General features: G+C 40.1%; 1 protein-coding gene across 1 annotated transcript in view; it reads left to right on the forward strand.

Annotated features, from left to right (window-relative positions):
* The window catches only part of RP1 (RP1 axonemal microtubule associated), a 297,670-nt gene that overhangs the window by 80,353 nt on the left and 189,912 nt on the right, over positions 1–27,405 (forward strand). The window contains exons 8-19 of the mRNA XM_065585560.1: positions 2,704–2,855; positions 3,509–3,587; positions 7,078–7,153; positions 8,752–8,828; positions 8,932–8,963; positions 9,116–9,245; positions 12,313–12,413; positions 15,627–15,800; positions 16,312–16,524; positions 17,002–17,179; positions 20,732–20,863; positions 26,839–27,041. Of these exons, the coding sequence (XP_065441632.1) occupies positions 2,704–2,855; positions 3,509–3,587; positions 7,078–7,153; positions 8,752–8,828; positions 8,932–8,963; positions 9,116–9,245; positions 12,313–12,413; positions 15,627–15,800; positions 16,312–16,524; positions 17,002–17,179; positions 20,732–20,863; positions 26,839–27,041 (1,547 nt within the window). The remainder of the gene's footprint in view (positions 1–2,703; positions 2,856–3,508; positions 3,588–7,077; positions 7,154–8,751; positions 8,829–8,931; positions 8,964–9,115; positions 9,246–12,312; positions 12,414–15,626; positions 15,801–16,311; positions 16,525–17,001; positions 17,180–20,731; positions 20,864–26,838; positions 27,042–27,405) is intronic.

Here is a 27,405-nt window from a genome sequence, read left to right on the forward strand (position 1 = left end):
GGGAGGTGCACTGGGACAGACATGGACTGGGAATAGCTGACTGGATGGTATGGAGCTGTGCTATCTCTGTTAACTATGACTGAGCTAAGGTGGGGGAGGAGGCAGAAGGACATGAAAAAGGCATATAGTGTGGGATCCTAACACAATAATATTTAAGCTTTAATCATACCAGCCCTTGAGGTGAAAGAAAAGTCCTTTCTGTCCCATTGCCCCCAACAATACAGCCACATAGCTGTCAGCCATAACTGGCTCAGGGAGTACTATGTAGAAAGGCTAGCCAGCATTAACCACAGTGCTCCAGGATCCTGAGCAGGCATGACCATGGTCCCACCCTCATACACTAGATGTTTGTTGCAGAGAAATACCAAAAGGCATGGCTGGCTAAACCCATAAAATAGGTATGAAGTATCAAAGGGGTAGCCGTGTTAGTCTGTACCCACAAAAACAACGAGGAGTCCGGTGGCACCTTAAATACTAACAGATTTATTTGGGCATAAGCTTTTGTGGGTAAAAACCCACTTCTTCAGATGCATGGAGTGAAAATTACAGATGCAGGCCTAAATATACTGACACATGAAGAGAAGGGAGTTACCTTACAATTGGAGAACCAGTGTTGACAGGGCCAATTTAATCAGGATGGATGTGGTCCACTTCCAATAATTGATGAGGAGATGTCAATACCAAGAGAGGGAAAATTGCTTTTGTAGTGAGCCAGCTACTCCCAGTCCGTATTCAAGCCCAAATTAATGGTGTTAAATTTTCAAATGAATTGTAGCTCTGCAGTTTCTATTTGAAATTGATGTGTATGTGAATGAGCCACACCATCAGAGGCTCATTCACCCGCACATCTACTAATGTGATATATGCCATCATGTGCCAACAATGCCCCTGTGCCATGTACATTGGCCAAACTGGACAGTCTCTATGAAAAAAGAATAAATGGACACAAATCAGACATCAGGAATGGTAACATACAAAAGCCAGTAGGAGAACACTTCAATCTCCCTGGACATTCTATAACAGATTTAAAAGTAGCCATACTTGAACAAAAAACTTCAAAAACAGACTTCAAACAAGATTGGGGGAATAGGGATTCCAAGTGACCCTGCCCTGAATTTTTGTGTAAATCACCTGGTGGTGGCAGCAAAACTGTCCAAGGACAAGGAAAGCAATTTGTGCCTTGGGAAAGTTTTTAACCTAAGCTGGTAGAATATAAGATTAGGGGGTCTTTCATGTGGGTCCCCACATCTGTACCCCAGAGTTCAGAGTGTGTGTGTGGGAACCCTGACAATGATTCTGTTGTATTAGGAGTGTACAAACAGAAGGTCTCAACTCAGAAGAAGCAGCAAAGAGTCCTGTGGCACCTTATAGACTAACAGATGTATTGGAGCATGAGCTTTCGTGGGTGAATACCCACTTCGTCGGATGCATGTCATTCACCCACAAAAGCTCATGCTCTAATACATCTGTTAGTCTATAAGGTGCCATAGGACTCTTTGCTGCTTTTACAGATCCAGACTAACATGGCTACCCCTCTGATACTTGACACCAACTCAGAAGAGTTTACAATCTGCAAATGGCAAACGAAGCTCGCATCTTCCCAGTCAGAGGATTAGAGGGGTAGATGGCAGAATGTTCACATTCACATACACACGCAGCTCGTACCTGCGCACACACCCACAGTAGCATCTTCCCCTGGAAATGTGGCACTTCTTGGCCCTAGCAGGGATTAGAGCAATTATAGTCCTAATTTAAAATGCTCTCAACCATAGGCTGTCGACTGCCCAAAGTCCATAGAAAATGTCTTTGATCTAAAAATAAAACAAAGAAGGGAAGATGGCAGTGCCTAGAGAACAGAGTTAAGGTTGTTTTGGATGCCTGAACAATGTACATTCTATACTTTCAGCTGTTTTATTTTCTTTTATATTTAATCTTAATTTTGAATTATCTGTTTTTTTAATGTCTCTGCCTTTTTTCTTCAGATTTATAGCTGCATAAATATAACCCATAAATTACTATTCCCATTCTTAATCCCAGTATTTTGCCTGGGAGTTTTATTTTATGTCATATTACATATTTTGTATTAAACACCCAAAGGTGTTGCAGTTTTCATTTATAGCCCTTCCCTTCCCTCCCAAACTTACAAAGTGATTAAAGAAGATTTCCCATCAAATGCAATAAAGGAATAATCTACTATTATTATTATTATTATTGCCTGAAGCACTGAAATATTAAAGCAGTGAAGCATTATTTGATGTTGTAAAGTGGAGACAATGGTGCTAGAATTTATTTTTTAACCAGTGCTTTTAAAGGGTTGATGGCTGCTGTCTGGAATATTTGTGGTCTGACTGCTTATGTTGAGGCTAATCTTGGATTTACTTTGTTTACTTTTCTGCTTTATAATGACTGTAAGTGGTGCTGTAGGACAAAAATATACTGTTGTGCATTTAGAGCTGATTTTCAATTTGCATTCGCCACTGGGAATACCAACCTGCGGTAAACAGCATGCACACGAAATCAAAACAAGTTTGTGTGTCATTTTACTTAATATTAAATGGAATTTTTTATGAATGAAAAGTACATGATAGCTAATCCTTGATACAGCTGTATTTGGACCGTATAGTCACTCTGCTTTACAACTAGATATTGCTATAACTATGGTAGTGTTTGTAATGTAAAAAACCTGTCTTCTTTTACTGTCAGTGACTGTATATGAGGTGCATGTCACAACAGGAGAGCTGTGGAATGCCGGAACAGAAGCTGATGTCTATATTTCCATCCATGGGGAAGAAGGCGATACAGGCTCCAGACAGCTATTTAGGTCGAAGAATCCTAGGAAATTTCTAAAAGGACAAGTGAGTGACAAGAAGCATACTTCCCGATCCATTTGTCTGTCCTTTCTAGCTCTCTATCCTGTAAGATCTGAGGCTGCTACAGGCCAAGGTGGGACTTACACTAGCAAAGATCACTGGTAGACTGCAAAGTTCATAGAAAACCTGCACAATTAAGCCAAAATTATTTTTTAAACATTTGCATTGACATTTTGGGAAAATTATAATCCATAATAATTATTGTGTAGGTAAAGTGCATACTGTTTTTTAAAATTTCTTAATTATTTAAATAATATATATGGAGAGAGGAAATAACTTCAGTAAAATACATATTTTACTATATTCTGATATTAAGTTATATTACAATTTGTGATTGTTTTGTTAACTAAATTTTGGGCTAGTTTCTGCTTTCCTCACTCTAGTAATTGCATTGATTTGAATAGGACTACACACATAAGCAAAGTGATCAGGATTAGCTCTTTAGTCATAATTGTTGGTCCTGGAAACCAGCTTTGCTTGTCTGCTTTGACATTATCATACATTATTTCATAGATCATATTGGGATGCTCATGCTTCATAGAAGAGTTTCACAGGTTTTATACCGTAGGTTTTATGCGTCCCATTGGATGGGGAGTTCTTTTAGAGATTTAATTGCACTTTTCTTGGCTGGTTTGCAGACTGACCTCTTCCTACTTGAAGCTGTGCACCTTGGAGATTTGTACAAGATTGTTATAGGACACAATGGACTTGGATCAGGTGAGAAATCTCTACATACAGTAACTGAATACTGACCACAGCTTTCTGTGACATTAGAGTAGGTATTTGTAAAATATTCATATGAAATAATGTGACCAAGGTATTTTATAGGGGGAGACAAAGGGTTCCAAGAATATCAGTCATTAAAATGAAAAGTTTACATTTTGGTACCATCACAAATTCCAAATAATCATCCTTAACCTCTATTATAGTCCAAATAATTGTTACTTTTAAATAAAGGGTACTGCACATTATAGTTCTGTCATTCCCGTTTGAAAAATTGAATTTGTTTGTCTTTTCTGCACTTTGAATATTTCATTGTAGAGTCTATATTCTGTATGTCTTCTGGAGTCTATCACTGTAAATGAAATTTATTAGCATCATTATTATTTAAATTGCAGTAGTGCCTGACAGTCCCAACCAGGGATTTGAGGGCCATTGTGCTAGGTACTGTACACACACAGTTGATGGAAATATGGGCTATGAACCAAATTGCCTATGAGCACAAGACTTGGATTTATTTGTCCCTGAATACCAAACACTGTAGCAGATCAATGCTAGACAGTCTGGGCCAGAGTGTCTAGTAGAGGTGTCAATTTACTCTGTCTTGATATTTTAGATACAGGCAGTAATACAGTTAACCTCCTCGTCTCCCTTCCCTCCACTCATCCCTCCAATGTATACAAGACTGGGGGGAGGGATAGCTCAATGGTTTGCGCATTGGCCTGCTTAACCCAGGGTTAGGAGTTCAATCCTTGAGGGGGCCACTTAGGGATCTGGGGCAAAATCTGTATCTGGTTATGCTAGTGAAGGCAGGGGAGTGGACTCAATGACCTTTCAGGGTCCCTTCCAGTTCTATGAGATAGGTATATCTCCATATATTGTCAGTAAGATATCACTCATTGCTCGATCATCCCACATTAATCCACTTGTGGAGGACATCCCAACCCCTCTCCATATGGAAGGGAAGAAGTGGCACTTCTGTCACAGTTTCTCTTGTTCATTAGCCTTGTACAGATGCCCCTGGATTGGAACTCAGCAAGCAGAGAGCATGGTGACATCTTGGGGGAGGAAGCAGGTTAGATGAGATGTCTCTTTCCATGGTACTGTTCCCTCTTTGCTCCCAGATTTTCACATGGAAATCCAGGAAAACCATGCACTGGGAGCTATGATATTTTGCTCTGGATCCCTTCTGTGGCTTCTTCTAAGCTGCTGAGAAAGGACCCAGTTGATGATTACATAGTTGTTATTGAACCAGGCTGTCAAATGGAAGGGAGTAGCCTGCCAGCAATCCCTTTTCCTAAGGATAAATCCCTAAGAACCACAGAGTTAGAAGGGAAAATGACTCAAGAAAAACCCTATGTGGGGAAAATCCTTGAGTTTTCCACTCCTCCAGACAACCTGCTATAGGTTTTTCAGTGGCAGTTTTTATTATGCAACCTCCTGTCTTAAGAGACCACACCATTATTATTTATTATTTATTTGTTTTATTTATTTGTATTACACTAATTCCTAGGCATCCCAGACTGAATCAGGCCCCCATTGTGTTAAGCCCAGTACAGAAACATCATGAGACATTCCCTGCCGTAGAGAGCTTGCAATCAAGTAGACAAGTTGGACAAATGAGTGGGAGACAGAGGAAGTGTCTCCAGATCTATTGAATGCAGTCTTGCAGTCTTAATCCACTTTCATTGGAAGAGCCACTTCCTCTAAGCAATTGATTTTTTAAATTAATCATTTGGATGGTTGCTCACGGCAGGTTTCACTGTATCTTAAAAAAATCTCCATTTTCTCATGAACTCCATTCTCATCAACTCTTCCTCTGCAGTAGTGTCTCTCAGGCAGATGCTTGCTATCCTCTGACGTTTCTGCACATTATAACATGGCTCTCTGTCGTGGAGTTTTGCAATGATGAAACAGCTATGTGCCAAGATCAGTAGTGTCAAACAATCAATTTTCTTCATTCTGCTTTGAGCCAGTCAATATAATCCCTTAGAGTTGCTGGCAGTGAGGGCCTCTCAGATTGGTTAATGATTAAACTGTCAGCTTCCTGGACTTCTGAAATATTCCATGGCATTACACTGTCTCTCACAATGTGTACTCATCAAGGGAATATTGCACCATTTAATGCCATGGACTTGCCAGGAATGGATAGTACCTTTGCTAGCAATGATAATTAATGTTTTAAAAAATTGGAGGCAGTGTTATTGCCAAATTGTATCCAAAATGTTCAGCTTTATTGATAATTTGACCAAAATATTAAAGAATTAAGAAGACTAAGAAAATATCTTCTCAAATACACAAATTAAATGCTTTAAATGAGAGGGATAAGGGGCCGTGCTAGCCTGCAACAGTCCACTTTTAACACCTCTGGTGCTTCTAGCATATGTGACTATAAATGGAGAGTTTTTGAAGTGAATCTTTCTTTCCTTACAATAGCTTGTACTGTGATGAGGAGGTCTGTCCCCCTAAGGGTAGTGGTACCTGGGGTCAGCCTACCTCCATCATGTGGAATGGCCCTTTAAGATTTTGGGAGGTTTGGTATGCAAGGACCTAGGAGATATTGGTCAAGAGGAAGTGGTCTTGGGTATAAGTAGTGTTTGAGAGGAAATCCTGTTACTGTTCCTTTAAGGGCCCAGGACCAGGAGTCTAGTAGGGCAGGTGGGGCAAAGGCCCACTTTCACCCAGCCAACTGGGATGAGCTTTGGAAAGGGGAGCAGCTCCTTCTTAATAGCAGGAGAAGGCCTGCCTGCTGAACCCAAGGACTAACTGGGAAAAAGGGGCCAGCTGAAGGAGAAGCTGGCTAAGGACCTACAGGTCCTAAGTTACAACCCCAGCTCCAAGAAGGAGAGCTGGCTGGGGGACTCCTCTCTTGAGGGAGTGACTCTTTGAACTACAACCCAGCTCCAAGAATGGGACTTGGGGTGATGGAGGGGGGGGAGCTCCTGACCGGGGGCAAGAAAAACCTGCCAAGATGATTATATGGATCCAGAGAGCATATGAACTTGAGTGACTAAAATGGTGAGTTACACTTTGTGGAAATAATTAATAAACCAGACCCCTCGGGAAGGGAGTATGTGCTTAGACCTAATCTGGTCTGGTAATTGCCTGCAAGAGTCTGAGTGGGAGCTATGAGCAGTACACGTGCAGGCTCACGAGGGGTTGCTCTGAAAGCATTCAACCCTGACAAGGACCCTAACGTAATTACAGGAAAATGATGAGCACTACTATATATCAGGGAGTGACTCCTTGCACGTTGCTAATGTTATATTCATTTGTGTTTAAAGTTACTGGGTCTGATTCTGATCTGACTTAAACTGGTTTGACATTGATATAGCTCTGTGAATTCAGTGGAGTTTGCCTTGATTTAAGCTGGTGTAATTTAAATCAGAATCTGGACAAATATATGAGTGCATGCATGCACACACACACACACGCACACAGAGTAAATTTTCATTTTAGGATGTACTTTTTAAAATTTTGTTCATAGGAAATGGATGGTTTCTGGAGAAGATTGTAGTCAAGGATCCTGTCACAGACCTGGATTATTCTTTTCCTTGTCACAGGTTGGTAATGTTTTCAAATAGGTTATGTTGTAATAACAACTAGTTGTTCATGACTTCTCCAGTCAGGGGTGATTTGTGAAGTGCTTGTCCCCCAAGAATCGAATTGAGATGTTCCAACTCCTTTTACATACTCTAACAAACAGTCATAAGATGGTAAAACGTCTGGTCACTTCAGACCTGTGATACATTTAACCGTTGACTGAGCATTGAAACATTCTATATAAGGCGTCTCCACTCCACACCTGTTACAACATTCAGCAGCTGCTGGCTGGCACATCCCCTCATCTGACATTTTGGATCTGACATCAGCTGATCCACCTCTCCCTATATCCAAGGCAACACTTTTCAGTTGAGTGGGTTGCTCTCTCTCTAAGGGTAATTCTGCACCATTGACAATACCAATGGGAGCTTTGGCATTTACTTCAGTGGACTCAGGATCAGGCTTTAGGTTCTCATGATATGGCTATCACTGAGGTGTATCTGATCGGCTGGTCCTTCCCCGTCCACCCGAAACCTGTCACTGAGCAGCAGCAGAACCTGAAGCAATCCCAATTTCCCTGCTGCTTCCCCTGTGGTCTCTTCTGTTCTGAATCTTCTACTCCTATGCTCATTTCTAATTTTATCTACTATCAATTAATTCACAAATAGCTTATGGAAAGTGATATTAATAAAAATCAGTAGAAATATTAGGAATTAGTAAAGTCCACTCATGTATGAATCCAGCTACAACTTGCCAATGGCACCTCAATTCTGTGTCCTTCTTTCACTTCTACAAGTGAATAAATAAGTGTCCAAGACAGCTTTGAGTGATTGATGTGCACCCTGAAATTGATTTATGTGTGCGTGTGGGCTTTCTGCCTATCTGATACAGCACCTCCTCTTAGCGTGACCTAATTTTGATTCAGTATTGTAGGTGAGATGAACTGCTACAGAGAGAGCTTGAAACACAATGCTAGTTTCATAAATAATTCAGAGACTGCTGAAATCTGTTTCGCACAGAAAAATCCTGTGTGTGGTTGAAGGGTTTGATACACCTCTCACTGACATCACTTTTACAATGGTTCATCTCCTTTGATTTTAACTGAGTTAGCTCTAATTTATGCAGTGTAAGTGAGAAGAAAATAAAGCCTTTTTTACTTTTAATGGCACAGTTTACACCTGTATGGGTTGGGGGTGGGGAGGATGGTGTTGCCTGCAAGAAATTTGCTTCATGAGAGACGATTTTAGGAGTCTGTACAGCTGGGCTCCCTGAAGAAGCCTTTTGGGGGCAGACAGTATGGTCAGTGGATCTGCTATTACTGATCCCTAACATTGGATCACTAGTTGAGATCTCCAGGTAGTCAGGCTGGCTTGGGCCTTTAGGCCCTGATCAAGAAAAGCACTTAAGCACACGTATAGCTTTAAAAAAGTGAGCAGTCCCACTGAAGTCAATGGAAACACTCCCCTGCTTAAAGTTTAGCACATGCTTAAGTGCTTTGGTGGTAAAGGGCCTCAGTGCACAAAATATTAAAATGTAATGTGTAAACATTGTGACAAAAATATTGCTGGGTTTGAGATCAAAACAATATAATCAGAATGGGTTCTGTTTTTCTCCAAAGGTGGCTAGATCAAGGGGAAGAGGATGGTAAAATTGTAAGAGAACTAAATGTCACTGACACTACCACCTTCTCTGCAAGTAAGCATAAAACAATGCAGAAGAGAGTCCCTTGTCACCGTGACTGTGTCAAAGAATGGCCAGGATACTGTGTAAACTGATCACATTCTCTCTATCTCTGCAGGGCAAGAGCTGGAACTCAAGAGAGAGGAAAATGTAAAGACTTTTTCTCTTTTCAAAAATTGATTTGACAGTATACAAAGTCTGTTCTGGGGAAAATCAGGTCAATAGTTTTTCTGTATGTGACGTTTTCTTCCTGTATCTTCTCATAAGGGCTCTTTTCTTCCTTCTTTTAAAAATATAACTAGTGGGCTGCTGAAAGATGGAAGTTTCAGAAAGGCAACACTCTTCAGTTCTACAACAGGCTCACCCGTGGTTTCATACGCCTCAGTCCAGATGGCACAGTTGATGCACTTGGTGACAAGAAGGACAAATATGGTAAAATATTTGCCAGATGGGGATGTGTGGGTGAACAGCATGAGGAAGGAGGGCATTATCAGATCATTGCAGGTGTCATGTATAAGATTCAAAATTAATTCTAACAGGAGCAGAGGATGGCAACCATGAATGTTCTTACTCTTGAATGCATTTAAAACTATTAATAGTAAAAGCCACTTGGTTTTGTTGTAAAAGAACATCTCACAATGGCGTCCCATTATTAAATAGAATCTAGTTCTCACGTGCTGGTTTAGTGATCCAGAATGCAAACCTCCATGGTAAGGGTGGTAAAATCCTCTCAACAACTGGGGCAGATACTGTCCCAGCCACCAGCTCCAAATGCTTCCTCCTCTCTACCAGTATCACTTCCATCTTATCTGGGTGAGCTTCAACCAACTCACTCCCATTCAAGCCTCAGCTCTCTCTGGCAAGGAGAAAGTACTGTGTTACAAGGGTTTGAGAACATTAGGTTAAAAGCATAATCTACATTATGGCGGTGCAACCCAAAGTGTCTCAGGTCTTTCCTGATTGGCCTCACCTATGCTCTGAATAGAAGGGGTGACAGAACAGAACCTTGAAGTCATACTTGAGAGAGCCTTCAAGGCAATGAGCAAATTCCCAGCAATTACCTGTGGGATGTCTCTGAGAAATTTGGGCAGAAAACCCCCATATGAATAACTCCTCAAGTAATCTTCTCCATGCAGGACAGTCCCACAGGTAGATCAATAAAATCTGATAGGCATGGAATATGGGTTTCACTTTATTTTTGGAAAGATCCCTTTTTAGTTGTCATGGTTGCTCTTGGAGTGCAATTATTCAGTGACTCAGAATGTTGAATTAATCAAATCTCTAAGTATTGCCTTAAATTTCAGAGCATTCCAAATCCCTAAAAGCAGTTACCCAGCATGAGCGTGTTCTGAAAATCCCACAGGGAGTTTCATTTTATGATTGTAAACTGTGACCTACTGGGTAAACCTCCAAACCAACCTCCTTACATGAATCAGGTCTCCTAGGCTGCACTGAAGCAATAAGCAAATCTGTTCAATTTTTAACACTATGGCTTTGACTGATGGATTATGTTTGATTCAATTCCACATGACACCACAGAGTTCATAATCATTTTGCATGCAGAATCCAAATTCACACTGCTGCCTGCTTCACTGCGGACTGCTGCATCTGTTTATATGTGGACTTCTGTATGGAAGTTTTTAAATACATAAACACATTAAATGTATAGCACTTTCTGTACATTTAATTTTACACATTAGAAGTAAAATCATCATGCATGTCATTTTCTAATTTTCAGTGAGTAGTATTTTCAGTCTCTGTGTAATTGTGCAGGTACCACAACTGCACGCATAGTTATTGCAAATGGCCATATAAATAGAGCACGCAGCTAGCACAATTGTGATGTCAAATGTAGGCACACATCTACGTACACTTTTTGGCATGAAGAACACGTCTCTACCCCTCAAAATTTCTCTTGAATGTTTGTTTGGGTTAAACACATGCACATTACTTTACCAGGGCAGTGAGACTAGCTCTGTACAACAGAAGCTGATGTGAGACTTGTAGCTTAATTTTTCATCTTGGGCACTATTCCTTGTGCTCACAGTTAGGAATTAAGTTTCCAGAAAGAAACACCATCTACTTATCTTTCATAGAAAGCACCTTTAGGGAAGCTGCTTGGGCTGAAACTTTCCTGCCTTTCAAATGTTGGTGGGACTACAAGGAACAATTTATTAATAACTTTGGACCAGATCCTCAGCTGGTGTAAATTAGGTTCGTGTCAGTGCTTTTGATGGAGTAATTGCAATTTACATCAGTTGAGGATTTGGCTCAGGGATAATTAATTTTCCAGGATTTTTTATCCCTAACTGGAAGCACTAAGAGAAGTGCCATTCTGATTATTATTTTTTGAGCTATGGTTTGATTCTGGCATGTAGGAACACTGCCAACATGCAAGATGCCCCCATGTATGAGATAATTACCTTGAATTTAGTTGATCTAGTTAGAACAATAGTTTAAATAGGCATACGGTGCATGCAGCCTTGCTTCATTGAATGAATATACTTAATTTTTTAAGTATACTAAACAGCAGGTTGCAACAGCTCTATTTTATTATGAATAGAATAAAATTAGTCAATAGATAAAATCTCTGGGCCAGATTCTGCTATTCTGAGTAGTACCTTGCACTGCAAGCGGGCCCATCAGAGTGATAGAAAAGGCCTATGGGAGAGAAATGGCTCACAGTGTTATTACACTGGGGATGAGTTTGACTCACTGTATTTATTGCTATCAGTGGGAACTACAGGCATTTAGGGAAAGTACTGTGTTATTTATGTATATATTTATAACGTGGTAGTGCCTAGAGGCCCCAGTTAGGGATCAAGACTCTATTGTGGAAAGCACTGAACATTGTACTAAGAAGCACAACCCAGAACTCTCAGCCCAGGAGGGAGGGGATAAGATGACTATCAGTCACCCTAGCACCTTCCTGATCCAGGGCTGCTACAGGGACTGGAGAGGCCCCAGGAATAACATGGCCCTGGAGCCTGTCTGAGTTATGGCAGCCTCTCTGGGGTGCCCTATGAGCCACAGTGATGCCTAGAATCTCTGTACAGCTGTGTGCTGCACCTGGCCCCAAACCCGCACCTCTTGCACCCAGGCCCACTCTGGCACATCTCTATGCTGGGAATTGTCTTCCATATTGCCTGTGCTGGGGGAATCCTCCCTTTACATATTCGGGGCTATGCTGCTCCAGCCCTTTTAGCAGGTGCACAGGTGCCAGAATTGGGGTGATAATCTCTCCCTAAGTATATGATGAGATGTCTTCGCTGATAGCTCTCAGGCAGTGACTTTATGAGCTTCCCGAAATGAATTGGGAGGCGATCTGTTGATCAGAATCCAATTTTTTCCTCAGTTCTAATTACTAATTTTTTTAATTCGGCCTCTTTCCTGCCAGATAATGTCTTTGCAAAATCATAAGTCACGTGTTGGTATTAGATGTAAAAATGAATTTGAATATATCTATGGCTTTACCTTTTTTCTCCCCCAAACTCTTTAGGTCTTTTTGACGTGACTGTCAAAAGAAACGCACATGTGTTTAAGAGTCATCAGATGCCACATATTGCCCTTGCTCTTGACAATGGCTATGTCACTGGAATGGTATGAAATTGCCTTATTGCTTTTAATTGTTTCATGGTTATTATCATTATTATTTATTAATTTATTAAATATAATGCAGATTTTGTTCTCTGTTCTAATAAGTAGCAGTTACTTCCAGTCAGAGATGAGGCCAAGTTGCAAAACCAAAATCTGAAGTTTGAACTTGCCAAAGATCAGGAAAGTTTGGATTCTGCTTTGGTGCCCATCTATTTTTATTTTTACTCTTTCCTCCTGTATCTCACTTAGTATTTTTAATGGCTTATTGAGAAGGATTTGATTTATACAACCTGGAACATTATGTGCTGTGCTTCATTGTTTATTCCAGCTAGTCAAATGTTGACAACATATCTGGTGTGCCCTGGCATCTCCTTGGATAATTATCAGTGCCAAGTGCTAATTGTAAATATCCATTTATTTCCCTCTCACTTTTTGTAACTAACCTGCTTTTCAAGGCTTGTTGCAAGTTAATGTTCCAAGCCTAGCTTGATCCCCTGCTCGCTCATCCTCTCCTCAAAGGTAGATTTTTGTCAACAGCAACAGATTAGTACTGGTTGTACTTGCTTGCTTGCGTGCATGTTTTCGTGACCGCAAGCTTCTTGGAAAGTCAAGCACATGAAACCTTATAAGTCCTTATAGGTGGGAACCAAAGAAACTGGATCCCATTTAGTCAACTTATGGGGCAGGTTCTTCCACAGCCCTGGTCAAATCAACCGGCAGATTAAGGGCCAGAAAATACAGCCTAGGCAACGTCAGTATGGAGGTGGGAAAGGAGAGACCATGCTCCATCCCGTCGTCAATCTGCAAAGCTCTTGAGCTCAATGTTAGAGAGATTTTTAAGGAATGGAGCTCCTGAGCGCTGCAGGAGAGAGGCTTTTTCATCGCATTTCCTGTGAAGCCCAGGAAACCTCTCCAAGGGAGTTTCTTCATCTTCCCCTGTAAACTCTTGAGATCTTCAGGAAATAGGCTTCTTCCTATTCTCCTCTTTGCCTCCCTCCTTTATCTAACTTCTTCACCAGTGGACTTTCTGCACTGGACAAGAGAAGGCCTCTGTCCCTTTTCTCTCTCTTTCTCCTCTCCCATCTCCTGTAGAGATACTGAACTCAACAGGAACGAGTCTTCCTCCTGGAAGCCAAGCCCAGCATCGCTCTGTCACAGCACTCTCAACGTGTGATTAGGCAAGTGGAGTTGTGGAAGGTGGTTCCTTTAGATAGAACTGTGTTTTACTGAGGATGGAACCAACTGTGTTTTTCTTTCCCTTATTTGAGGAACGAGTAACTTAGTGGTCAAAGCAGACCACAAGCCTCCATTATATAATATGCATTGGCTTTAGTGGGAGAAGAGTTTACTCAGCATCTTGCAGAATTGGGCATCTATTTGGGAATGGCTTCAAACCACAGAATAAATGATGCAAACTCTTCTTGTTCCTGTTCCACAAAGCAATGAACAGCTCTCTCTTGTTCTCAACATCATTACAACTAGGGGACTGAGTGAAAGGATTCCTTCCTTCTATTTCCACCTCTGTCACCTACTTTTTTTTTTTTTTTTAATCTTGGACAAGCCACTTAATGTCTCTGCCTAAGTTTACCCATTCTAAATTGCATATAGTAATAAAACACCTCTTCATAAGGAAATTGTGAGGATTAATTAATGAATGATTAAAGCACTTTGTGATCCTTGGAAGAAAGGTGCTGTGTAGTTGTAAAACAGTACCGTAATATAGTAAACATTTGTATAGGTTTCAGATTTAATCAAAGGTCCTGTGGCTCTCTTGTTTCAGTCTCGTCTAAAGTCCACCTGATGATTTCTTTTATTCTCAAAAGCTTCAGTTAGAGGAAGTTGAAATGTTTTGAATGAAAAGGATTTTTTTTTCATGCAAAAATGGCCTTTCTTGGAAACAAAAAGCTTCACAAACCATTTACTCTTTAAAATATTTTTGCAAAAAGGTTTATCACCTTTTTATTTAATTTGTTATTTTAAAAGTTACCAAAGCTGTTATTAAAATGGATATTGACAGTTTTCATTTTCTTAAACCTGAGTTTTCAGTAAATGAGAGATAACTTAATGTGTTAGATCAGGGGTCGGCAACCTTTCAGAAGTGGTGTGCCGAGTCTTCATTTATTCACTCTAAATTAAGGTTTCACGTGCCAGTAATACATTTTAATATTTTTAGATGGTCTCTTTCTATAAATCTATAATATATAACTAAACTATTGTTGTATGTAAAGTAAATAAGGTTTTTAAAATGTTTAAGAAGCTTCATTTAAAATTAAATTAAAATGCAGAGCCCTCCGGACCCAGGGTGGCCAGGACCCGAGCAGTGTGAGTGCCACTGAAAATCAGCTCGCGTGCCGTGTTCAGCACGCATGCCATAGGTTGCCTACCCCGTGTTAGATTAAAAAACGTAATGAATTTTTTGAAAAAGCAACAGTCCACTTTGAACCATGTGAAATGAAAACAGCTTTGAAATCTTGCAACTTTCCATTTTTGCCCAGCTCTGTTATAAATCCAATACAGTGTGTATTTTTGTGTATAGTGTCTTTCATGCAAAAGGACCAGGAAATAATCCACAGCCCTTTACACTCTGACCAGACAGATACAAATAATGAGCCTGATTCAGCCATCTGGTTGGATCCCTGTGGGTTGCTGCCTTCCCTAGATGTTTATCCAGGGAGAGCAATATAAACCCTGATATGGGGGGCCACAGTGCTGTTGCTGGTGAAAGGTACCTGAGAGATATTCTGAGTGCATTTCCTGGGAGCCCTGACCTTGCACCCTCTTTTCTGACTCAGTCCGGTTTGTGGGCTGCACCGGGTGACCCCAGACCCCTGCAGTAAGAAGTCCGGGTATGTTAGTTGTTATACCTGCATTCAATGCAGAAGTTCTGCCTTTGGTGGTTCCTAGCTTGACTTTCTCTAGCAGAACCCAGGAAACAAATTGTACCCAATGAACATAATTATGAATAGATAACAGGCTTGTCTTATTTCAAGATTCTGTGCCCAGTTTCAGGCCTCTTAATTTTAGAATTTCAAGCTCAAAAACAAATTTGAGAATTTCCATATTAGGTTGCTCTTCATGGCTAATAGCAATATGTTTATGGCACCATGAGGAATTAATAGAGGTGCAGAAATAGAGACCCCATGGCGTGACTTCTCTTTCATATTACTTATATCTAGTGGTTCATATAATTGATTATTCCTGCTTTTCTTGTGTTAGGACAATGAAGATACTCTCTGTGAGTTACAAGTTCATGTTCAGCCAAATCGCTGTGCAATTCTGGAATCAGCCCGGAGTCCAGGGCACATGATTACATTCAGTCTTCAAGGCAAAGTAGCCAATGATACAGTAGGCTATGCAGGACTCTCGAAAGAATTTGTTGTGCATGTGAAGGTAAGGTTGGGGGAGAGAGATGAAGGAAACTAAACTGCAAATAGTTTATTCTTGTAAAGCCCACTGTACCTGAACACATCCCAGCAAACTGAAAGTTGAAAGAGTGATCTCCTCCCACTAGGTGGAGCTAAAGACTGCAACTACAGCTTAACAGGGAGACATCATGATGTAAACTCTGGGGAAGTCCCAGATAGTCAAAAAACTTCCAAAAACAGGGATGTACACACAACAGAGCTGGATGGAAAATTGTTTGCATAGAAGGAGAGAACAGCTTGCTAGTTGAAGGAACGCTTATGTGACTTGTGACAAAAATGTACTTGAGTCACTTACCACCTTAAACATAGAAATGCGTCTGTAGTGGTTTAAAAAACACAATTCACATCTTCTGCTTAATTGCTAGTGTAAAGGTACAACTCCTGCCAGATGATGGAGTGTATCAAGGTGAAAAATCAAAGGAGGTGGAGGAAGCCACGTAATTTACACATGGATATTTTTATCTATCGATTTGTAGGGTGTGTTCCACAATGGTGCCATAATTCTGCTCACCACAAGTCTCTACCAGGCTCTCTGCCTCAGGCCTGATGGGAGCTGCAGTGGAGCAGGAAAGCAATCTGAAGAATCCTATTGGAAAGTGCATAAAATCAGCTCTGGAGTTTGCATGATTGAAAGTCTGAAAAACCAAAGAATGTATCTGAGGATCAAGGATGGCAAGTGTAATGGAACAGTAAGCAGTTCTTGTTCATATTTGCCTTTTAAAATGTTTAAGTAACTTGCCAATGCCAGAGAGAAGGAATACAATCTTTAAAGTCAGTAAAATAATCGAACTGCATTACCCTCTGTTGTCTAAAATAGAGACATTTACATCTCCCATCAGCCATAAAACTTGCAGAACTGGGAAACTCTGCTTTGAAGACAGTTTAGCCTTTGCCTAAACCTTTACATGAATCAGAACTCTCTGTCTTATGCATGATATTTCCCTTATTCAGATCATTATATCTCTATTTCTGATCACAAAGGAATAAACAGGTCCAAACATGAGGCTATCTTTATAGGATGGAACAGCTAGACAACTTAGCAGTATGGTAAAATCTTAAAAAACAAACCGAATTGACACAAATATTCAAGTTTTTATTTTAAAGTTCTCCAACTGCATATCACATTCAATTGTTGAACTCACATTTGTATATTTCATTTTTTTTAGGGGACGGGTGATGTATACTGTCACTTTAAAATTGAGAAGAACTTAGAAAGTGGATCTGTGAGTCTAGAATCTGTGCAAAACAGAGGGATGTATGTTGGTCTCCAACCAGATGGCCAGACCAAGCCAGTTGTTAACACTGGAGAGAGAAACATTTTGTTCTACCCACGAGTCATCAAATGTATGCAACTTTGAATACTAAACAAGCCACTGAGTATTTCACATATTTATAGCTACACATGTAAATATTTATGACCACAAAGTTTAAGGTAAAAATATAGAGACCAGACTTGAAAATTTGCTCTTGAATGTTTTAGTATTTTAAATGAGAAACATATCCTACTTGCAACTAATTCCTCCCATATACATTGGTAATTTTTGTACCTCATTTTACCAACTCAGGCGTTAAAAGGAAAACTCTTGGTTTTTTGCTGAATAAATGAAACTTTGAATATGTGGATAAAAACAATGGTCATAACATTTGGTTATGACAGCTCCCTGATTCTCTGCCCAACTCTAGTCACTGGTTAGAGCAACCTGGGGGCAGCTCTACCGTGTGTCAGCTGGCACCGGTTCCCAAGAAACTGCTCTCCAGCTGAATACAACTTGAGTGTGCTCCGGCCATACCCCCTCTCTAACTTCAATATGCCCCTCACTGCTGGAGACTGCAAGAAATATGGCATAGGAGCCAGGTAGGCTGGTTGTATACCTGGAGTGGACTCTCTCACTCTGGAAATCCCCAAAGTGTGAGTGGAGTGGAGTGGAAAATCTGCTCCACTGTCAGTGGTTGCTAACTATGCAAACCTGAGAGCTTTGTTTTTATACATTTCTGTGTTGCTTTAATCATGGCATCAAAGCATCTCCATGAAGCCTAATGAATTAAGTATCACAACATCCTTATGTGGTAGGGGAAATATTATTATCCCTGTTTCTACAGATGGGGAATTTTCACACACAAAGTCTGTCAGGAGTTAGACCCCAGATCTCTGAGTACTCTGCCCTAACCACAAAGCTGTACTTCCTCACAAATATCTGCCCCCTTCATTGAACTGTAGCTTTAACACACACTGTAGTTGTCTGCAGGCCAGTTCAAAAGAAAAGAAGCACTTCTGCTCAACAGTCAGAAAGTGTGAACAGTACAAAGCACGTCTCATCATGAGTAAACTATGGAATAGATTTGAAAACATACATCTCTGAGTTTCAGTTGGAATGTCTACTGGTAGTGGCGATCTTGCCTAAATATTGATAACATTTCTGTGATGCTGACAATCTGGAGTAAATGCCCAGAAATAGTTGATAAGTTTTTATCTTTTTTAACTAACGTCCCCTTTTTTATGAGGGAAAGAGGGAAAAGTTTAAAACAGATACACTTTTTACATGGACATTAGGATAAATGGGAACATGAAACCAGTCTTCAGGAACTAAAAGACATTAATTTGGGATTACCTTTTAAAATTAATATACAACTGCTGTACCTTATGGGCTGCATTAGACACAGACACATTGAGTGTGTGTGTGTGTGGGGGGGATATTGGACTAAGTGGCAGTGCTTGAAGTCATGCTTGTCTAGGTCCCAGTGCCACCAGAGTCATTGTCATTATTATTATTATTATGAGGGAAGGGTGTTATGGGTAAGAGGTAGTCCTTCCTACCTCTTTAAGAATGGTATAAAAACAGTTAGGCTGTACTCCCCCAGAGCAGCCTACCTAGTACTGTCCCATGGCCAGATAATAAAGCCACACCCATCTAAACATTCCCTCACTGGGCCAATCTGTTCTAACCACCTTGGCAGCGGAGAGCCATAAATTAGCTTTCTGAAGTCTCCTGAGCAGGTGTACGAGAGGGTAAATAGCTCCCTGTAATTTCTCCCCCTCTAGTGCTCCCACACAGGGACAGACATAATTCAGACTGTGAATTTTTGGAATTTCATCTACTGATTCTTTTCTGACGTTGAATCATAGGGTAGATAACAAGAGCTACTAAACCTCTTTTTTTCCCCACAGAGAAAGCAGTTTAATAGATTGATTAAAACTTTCCATGGTTCACTCTCCCAACCCCATCTCATGCAGAACTCCCGTATCTTGGAAGACTATGGAGTTTTAATTGCAGAGACAACCTTGTCTTCATATGAAATTTATAATCCCATCTACAAAATGGGGATAGTTTCATAGAATTAAAATGGCCTTTTTCTAAATTCACATATCTTATGCTTTAATGATTATTCCTTTATAATGGGATTTTCAAAGGAGCTGGGGCCTGGATCCTTAAAGGTATTTAATTACCTAAGTCCCATTGATTTCAATGGAAGTTAGGAGCCTAAATAGCTTTGAGGATCTGGGCCCAAGTGATTTAAGTTCCCAATTCCTATTGAATTAGGCAGTTAACTTCCTTAAAGTCCTTTGCAAATCCCAGCCTTCATGTTTCCCTAAAAAGACCAGTTCTTGGTTCTGATGTGGTAGTTTAATGGGGTGACACATTATCCAATTTTCATCACACTCAGGGGTTGTCTATGCAGACACTGAGTTTGCGGCTGGCTGGGATGTAAATCTACCTTCCACTAGCCTGCTACTCACGAAGTGTCCATGTGGACCTTACTGTCATGCACTAAAAGTTCCATAGAGTGCTTTGATGTACCCCATAATGAAATATATGAGCCAGTTGATAAAGATTTATACCATTCAGAGCCCTTTTTTATTTTCCATTTGGCACGCAGCTGATAGTCACTTGGCCAGTACTTGGCAGAAACCAGTACGGTCACAGCTTTTTATATCTTGTGGATGTTAGTTCAAAGATATTTCAGATAAAAAATGAAAGAGACCATAAAAATGATGAATTGACCATCAAGCTTTGACTATAAGTTGGGAACCCCAGATACAAGCAGTATAAACTCATCAAGAATACCTCAATCAGCAGTCAGAGACTGTATTATAGCACACAGTTTATATTATTATTTAAACAATTCCAAAGGTACACAGAAACATTACAATAAAAGTAATCATAACCGTGGCATCACTGGAAGTTCAGTGCGTGCACCGTGCATGTGGTTGAGGGTGAAGGAGCAGAATATTTGAGTAATTATATACCACACAGACGAGAGAGAATAATTTTTCCTCCTAAACCCATGAAGAAAAGGGTTTTCTATGGAAAACCTTAACTAAAGCAATGCTAACTGGTACCGCTATAATAAAACTAATCTCTATTCCATTTTAGACTCAGGTATGAAAGTTGGTTCCTAAAATACCTTGCTTCTTAATAAAAGAAGATAAAAGGACCTAATGCTTTTTTTCAGAGCAGCCAAGGTTTGTCTCTTTGCTATTTCATAGTTCAGAAATGGCCACTGGCAGTTTTGTTTGAAAGAGATGTCAAGCAATGGCCCCCTTTAATCAAGAAAACATCAGTGGAGGGACTTAACGTCAAGAAAACAGCATTTGAACGAGTCATTTGATTCATACATCAATGTTAAATTGTTGCTTAGAATTGCAAAGCTGTGAATGAATTTTATTGGCATGCCATCTTTTTTTCTTTTTTCTTTTTTTTTTTTTTTGCTAGCAATAAAAACCTATTACTTACATCTATGCAATGCACAGAGAAAAGATTTTGGTATATCTTGTACGTTTGTCTGACAATTGCAAGGTTTATTACTTGTGTTTGCCGTTGAATACATGGGTAGCTTCTAAATAGGAGAAGCAAATGATTTTTTGGTAGTGTCACACTTTACATTTTGTTATTTTAGTTGGCAGGGAAAAGCCTATGGGAACATCTGCGACACCCAGCCAACCAAAGGGAGGGATCAGAGAATCCGAACACCAACCGGCAAAAGCCCAGAAGCCAGTGGCTCAGAGCCCATCAGCTTCTTCACCCGCAAGTAAGGAATAGTTTTCAAAAATCTATACTGCAGTACTGTGATTCTGTGTCTTTGTGATAGCCTACCATCACAGGGACGACACCAAATGGCTTTTCTAGACTGTTGCAATGTACAGTGTGGATATGAACTGCTCTTTAACAGACTTGTTATCTGAAAAAGCAGTGAAGTTTATCATATTGGTTAGCCAATAGTCAGCATATAACTGATTTGACTAATTTCACTATGCTGGTTTTGAATACATTATTATAATATAGCCCAGCTCTTTTCCCTACTAATATATAACTGTGCTAATACAATGTAGGGCCCAATACAAAAGCCCACTGAAGTCAATGGAAGTCTTTCCATTTACTCTAGTGGGCTTTGGATGAGACACTAACTACCTTTAAAAATGTTTGGATATGGCTGCATCATATTGTTGTGTATAATTACTGGGGGAAGGGAGTAAGGATTCTTGACCCAGTACATACTGGCCTCAGTACTCTGCTGCACCCAGTATCCACTGGGTGTGGATGAGGAGGCCCTGTGCCCAGGACTGATTGGGTGAGGAGTTGTTAATGCTGATCTGATCCATGTCTGCTTGTGGCCCTCAAGGAGCCATCAATCAACTGGGCATTGCCCAAGCCTTCACCAATTCTCTCCACCCAGTAACCTACTACACTGGGAGTGGCATAAAGGGATTAAGATCATATTGTTTGGGGCAGGGTTGGTTCTCTAGTGTATGTTGTATAGTGCCTAGCAGATTGTGGACACTACCATAATATAAACAATAACAGCGATTCACCAGTGATACCATTTACAGTGAGAAGTGTTTGAGATGGAAAACTCGGGTATTTTGGAATCTCTCTTTTTATTTTTTTTAAAGTTTCAGTATTTCACCGCCACCGCTTCAATTTAAACCATTGTTTTTTTAAGAGATTAATAATCAAAACAAAACAAAACACCACCTGTATTTCTAACTAAATGGAAATGTCTGCTCTTCAACCACAAAGATTGCAGTTTGATAGTAATTCTTGCCCTGTTCCTAGGATTACTGTGGAACGAAATAAATAAACTTGCAGCAGCCGAGAACTCAGTTTGCAGGAGTTTCATGTTCTCTTCAGAGTCTAAAGATTTCTGATTTAGCAGGACAAGGTCACGCAGCCCAAGTGGGAGCCTTTTCTGAAGGGAGACTCTTGTTCTTATCTCAGTGGTGCAAAGTTCCCCTATTCAAGAAAGGGGTCAGGCTGGTGGGGTGGAGTAGGGGAACAGACCTCTGCTTCGTATGGTCCACCTATATTTCAGATCCGTGTGTGGGAGGTAGGTTGGGCCATGCGGGGGCAGGATGGAGAATCCACAGTTATGCAATTCTTCCATCCTTGCTCTACCTGTGTGGAGGGGACACGCTGGGGTTGTAGAGCCTCTAGTGCTGTGCACTATTTTGCTGGACAGCTTTCCCCCACCCCCACCAGATAACAAATTAAGGAGCTCAATTGTCAAACTAGGGCCCTTAAATTGAGTTGCCCAATTCTGCTTTTGATTGACGTTGGTGGAATTTAGGTACCATTGTGCCTATATAAACAAAATGCCAAAATTTAGCATGCTAATTTGCAGGGGATGCAGAAACCGGGAGCAATATGTTTTATACCAGAGGAGACTTTAAATGCAGTGCAAGATTAGGATTGCACCAAACTCTCCTGGTTTAACTAAAATCAGTGCAGACTATTATTTCTAATTATTGCTAATTATTTGTGGATAGCACTGACATCTTTGTGGCAGCATCACTCCTGTTTTCATTTCAAAACACTTATTTCAGTTTCGGATCCCTTAGACTTCACCTGGTATTGCACTATTGTGTTGCACCAAAAGCCTTCTGCGTGTGTCATAGATTGTCAGAAAATGGTTCAGTGTGTTGAATCTAAACTCTAGGGCAACAACACATACGCCATTAAACATATTTTCAACAAAGCAGAATGTTTTTAGGGTTTGATGCCCAGGATCATTTTCCAGAGGAGATATTTACCCTAAAAATGGTTCAGGTAAAGTCTCTATAATACTTTGTAGGGAGTATTTATGAGCAGTAATAACTATGGGGTCCTTTTTGTGTCTATGCAAACTAAATGGAAATACAAAAGTTGACTGTGTCTTTCAAAGAAAATGTTTCTTTTATGAAGAATATTTTCCTATGAAGTATTTTAACAGGTGACTGGATTTTCACAGTTTTTTGGGGGGAAGCGGGGGGGAATCATTGAAGGTTGAAAGATTTTTAATCCACATTGACCTAACACACTGATTGTGTTTTTAAATCCCCAAGTTAGTATTCACAGAAGGGTGGCAATTGATTCTGTAAGTAGATGTTTAGTATACGTCCCCAGCTATACCCCTAACATTCACTGTTAGAACATCTACAGTAACTCTTTAAGTTGTTCAGACCATCTCTCTGACAATGCAGGTCTATGCCCAGTGATGTATTCATTGGTGGCCTCTGGACAGTAAAGTTTTCCCTGTGAGATTACAGGAATCCTGTGAGATCTCACAAGTGTGGGAATTGATGTGGGAATTTTGATCTTCACCATTCACCATTGTGTTTCTGAAATCATGTTAAAAATTCCTGGGGTGGAAACATAAATATGCGCAACAATGAAAGAGGGGGCTAAATGGCCACTATCAGAGACACTGGCGTAACTAGGAGTGGAAATTTGGGTGGCCCTCGACTTCCGACACTGTGCTAGCTCAGCTTCTCCCCCGATGCTACAGCCTCTTCCCAGCCCTGGTGCCCCCAGACACAGGGCTTCACCTGCCGAGCTGAGCATGCGCATGGGTCGGCACAGAAAATGGCAAGGCAGAGCTGCCAGAGCGTAGCTTTTTCAAGGGCGGGCACGCAGCTCCAGCCTCAATTTCAGGTGCCCAAGTGACGCTCTGGGCCGCTGTGGCAGCACTACACCCCTGCTCAGATTTGGGTGGGCCTGGATGCTAAGTGGGTGGGCTGTGGTCCACCAGGTCCACCTGTGGCTACACCCTTGATCAGAGAGCTGCATAACCAGCTGCAACCCCTGGCCAAGTGACTATCAGCTGCATGCCAAATGGCTGAAAATCCCATAAAAACAGCATTTCTTATGACATTATTTATTATTTCTACAGTGCCATAACTTGGTTGGCACCTTACAGACAAATACTAATATACAACACAAGCAAACAAACAAAAAAGAAGCAGACATTGCTCGAAATAGCTTACAATCTCCGGGCCAAATTCAGCAGTCCTCTCTAGGGTGATACTCTGATTTATTTGCATAAGGATCCCAGAATTTGGCCCTTGGTTGTCTTAGGCCTTGGTTCTGTATCAAATTCCTTAGGCATCGGTGGGACTCCCCACAGGTGCAAGGGTCTGTATTAGTGGATCCCAATGCAGAGTCAGGTCTTTAGTTACCTGAATCATTTGGTTTAAATGTGAGATTTAATGTGTTAAAGGAAAACCCTTTTCTTTATATATTTCAGAAGTTAAATATATTTTGGATCCAACTAGATCATACATTTGATAAAATTGAGTATATAACTTTCCTTGATTACCACTGCTTTTCATAAAACAGCTACCGATACAATAAAAGTGATATCTGAAGAACTTACTTTGAAAAATCAGGACTGTGTTAAATTGATCCATCTTCTTTTCAGTTACCCACTTTGTTTCACAGATATTTCAAGTTAATGTGGAATTTTTTTTGCTTATATACACTTAATAAGAAACCAATCCAAAAGAGTCAAAGTCTTGTCTTTCACTAAGTATTCTTGTTAATACTAACAGAAATATACAATGAGATGAGTTATGGCTGGCATTTCAAACTTAACTGTCATGTATAATACTTCATTTTCATTTTCTTCTTCTGCTTAACAAACAAAAAGGAAATTGTCCTTGGTATAAAACAATATAACCAGATATCTAGAGGTACTATAGTTTTTAATCAATGTGGAACCTAAAGAGAGTTTTATGTTGGTGGGAACTCTCTTAGGGCTGGCCTTCACTCCTGCAATAAATCAATCTAACTTATGCAACTTCAGTTACGTGAATAACATAACTGAAGTTGAATAACATAACTGTAGTTAGATCCACTTACCGCGGTGGCTACACTGCACTGTGTCGACAGGAGAGCATCTCCTATTGTCTTCCCTTATGCTTCTCGGGGAGGTGGAGTACATAAATCAATGGAAGAGTGCTCTCCCATCAATTTAGCGTGTCTTCACCAGACCCACTAAATCGACTTTCACTGCAATCAGTGCCGATCTACCAGTAAGTGTAGATACGCCCTTAGAGAACATATTCTTCAGCTATTTGTTTTCTATCTTATTGTTCCAGTAGTGGATTGCACTATATTGTTGGTGATGTATTTATGAAGGTAGAATATTTATCAGTCTTTTCTTTTACTGCAGTATCTTCCCCTTGGGCCAGAACAGTTAGCTATAGATTGCAAACTCTTCAGAGCAGGGACGGTGTCTTCCTATGTAAGTGGACAGCACTTAGCTGACAGCACTACCCCAGGAAGGAATAATATTTCAGACATATGACTGTTGCTAATCCATATGAATTAGAAATACTCAAAATTATGTTCCTCCCTGCTGAGACTCCATTCATTCATGCTTCACTTCCAGGTTTGTCATTTGAGATTTGCAAGTACATCTTTATCCTCAACACTGGGCGAAAGATCATTGGAGGCAATCATTGAAGTGAATTTATCTCTCTTCCAAAATTAAATTTGGTCAGGCCATCAGCTTGTGAAATTTACTTGTAATAAGTTGTGTTCTTCTCTAGTGACTAATCCACATAGAGGCTAACAACCTACTATGCCTGAAAGCCAATAGGGTTACTTCTTTTAACTTAAATGGCAGAGGTCTGTGCTTTGGGGCTGATGATCTGTGGTATGTTATGCTCATTTTGTGACTTGAGTTAGAATCTGATCTTTAAACACAGTAAAACGTTTAATTGTTTTTGAAGGGTAAAATTAAAAATGGGTGCTTGCGTGTATTTGAAGAACTACTGAGTTCAAAGCTGTTCTTCCATTTAATTTCCTCAGATAGTCACTTTTTTTAATTTGAAACTTAATTTGACTCTGCTTTCAGGCATTAATGATTCTGTCAAATTGAGTATTATAGCACCAATCCAGGAAATACTTAAGCATAAGCTTAACTTTAAGCACATGAGTAATCCTGTTGATACCAGTGCTGAATTATCCTAAATGCTGGAGGAAATGAAAAGTACTCCGTTTTATACAATTGTTTTAAAAAGATAGTGAGGGCCTTCACTCCACAAAATTTTTTACTGTCATGGTCTCACCCCTCTAAAGAAGTAGGAACTAACTTATTCTAAAACAACTGAACCAGTGTAGCATATGAGATGGCCTTGCACAGAAAGAGTTTCTGCACCCCACCTCCCCTGCTCTATTTGCAAGCAGTGCAGTAAAGTACATTATACAGGATCTCTTGTCAGTTTCATTTTGCTACCTTTGACAGCAACAGATCCTGAATGAGAAATGTCCTGAACACCTGTCTGTATAGCTGTTTGAGAAATATATGATTCAACTCACCCCATTTAGCTTGCACGTATTTTAAAGCAACAGACAGATATTTCAGTTTTACTTTATCGCTCTCCGTTTTTAAATTTCTAACTTCATCTTCTGATTGTGACAATGCGTTATTCCACAATGAAACTAGGTAAAGAGATCTTAGAAGCTGGTGTTTCCATTGAATCATAAAACATTGTAGGGATGGGGAGGCTAGTACACATTTGAGATGCTTGGTCTTTTCCAGTTTGATTTTAGTAGTTCAACTTCAGCTAACCAGAACATTTTGGACTAGACAAGAAACATAAATCAATCTTTTTAGGCTCCCTCACTTGCAGTGAAAAAATACAATCCTCTCTCTGTTATGTTTCCTTTATGTGCTGATGTTAGAACAGGGACTGTCAGTTTCATGTCAATTTTGATTTACCACTAATGTTCTGTATTTCACAGAGGAAATGAAAAATACCCAAGGTACCAAGTATCCCCTTCCTTCAGATGATGAATGGAAAGTGTCAGTGCTGACAGGAAATGGAGGAACTCAAGCAAATGTCACACTCTGGATATATGGAGACAAAGGAGTAGCTGGACCAATAACTCTTGGCAAGGACAACAGGGAGCAACTCTTTCTTCCCAGGCAGGAGGATGAATTTCAGGTAGCTAATGAAGGCTGGGAACATTATTTTAGTGAATACCTTTCCAAAGATATTTCTCTCGTAATAGGGAAAATGTTTTGCATAAATAAATCTATATCTAATGTCTCTGAATTCTGCATTAAATCAGCTAAATATATATAGTATGTGGCAGAGGAAATACTCTTTTCTCTCAAGCAGGGGAAACTGCAGAAGTAAATTGCTTTCTTTAAGGCAATTAGTTTAGGCAGTTGGTTTGAAACTAGTCTTAGAAACCATCTACCTCTGCACAAATCATATCCACTGAAAAATGTGTATCATTTACAGGATCTTTAGAAATGAAATGCATTCTTGAATACACTGTTGTAATCATGGCTCAGAAATGAGT

Source organism: Chrysemys picta, chromosome 2, assembly GCF_011386835.1.
Source record: "Chrysemys picta bellii isolate R12L10 chromosome 2, ASM1138683v2, whole genome shotgun sequence".
NCBI classification, from domain to species: domain Eukaryota; kingdom Metazoa; phylum Chordata; order Testudines; family Emydidae; genus Chrysemys; species Chrysemys picta.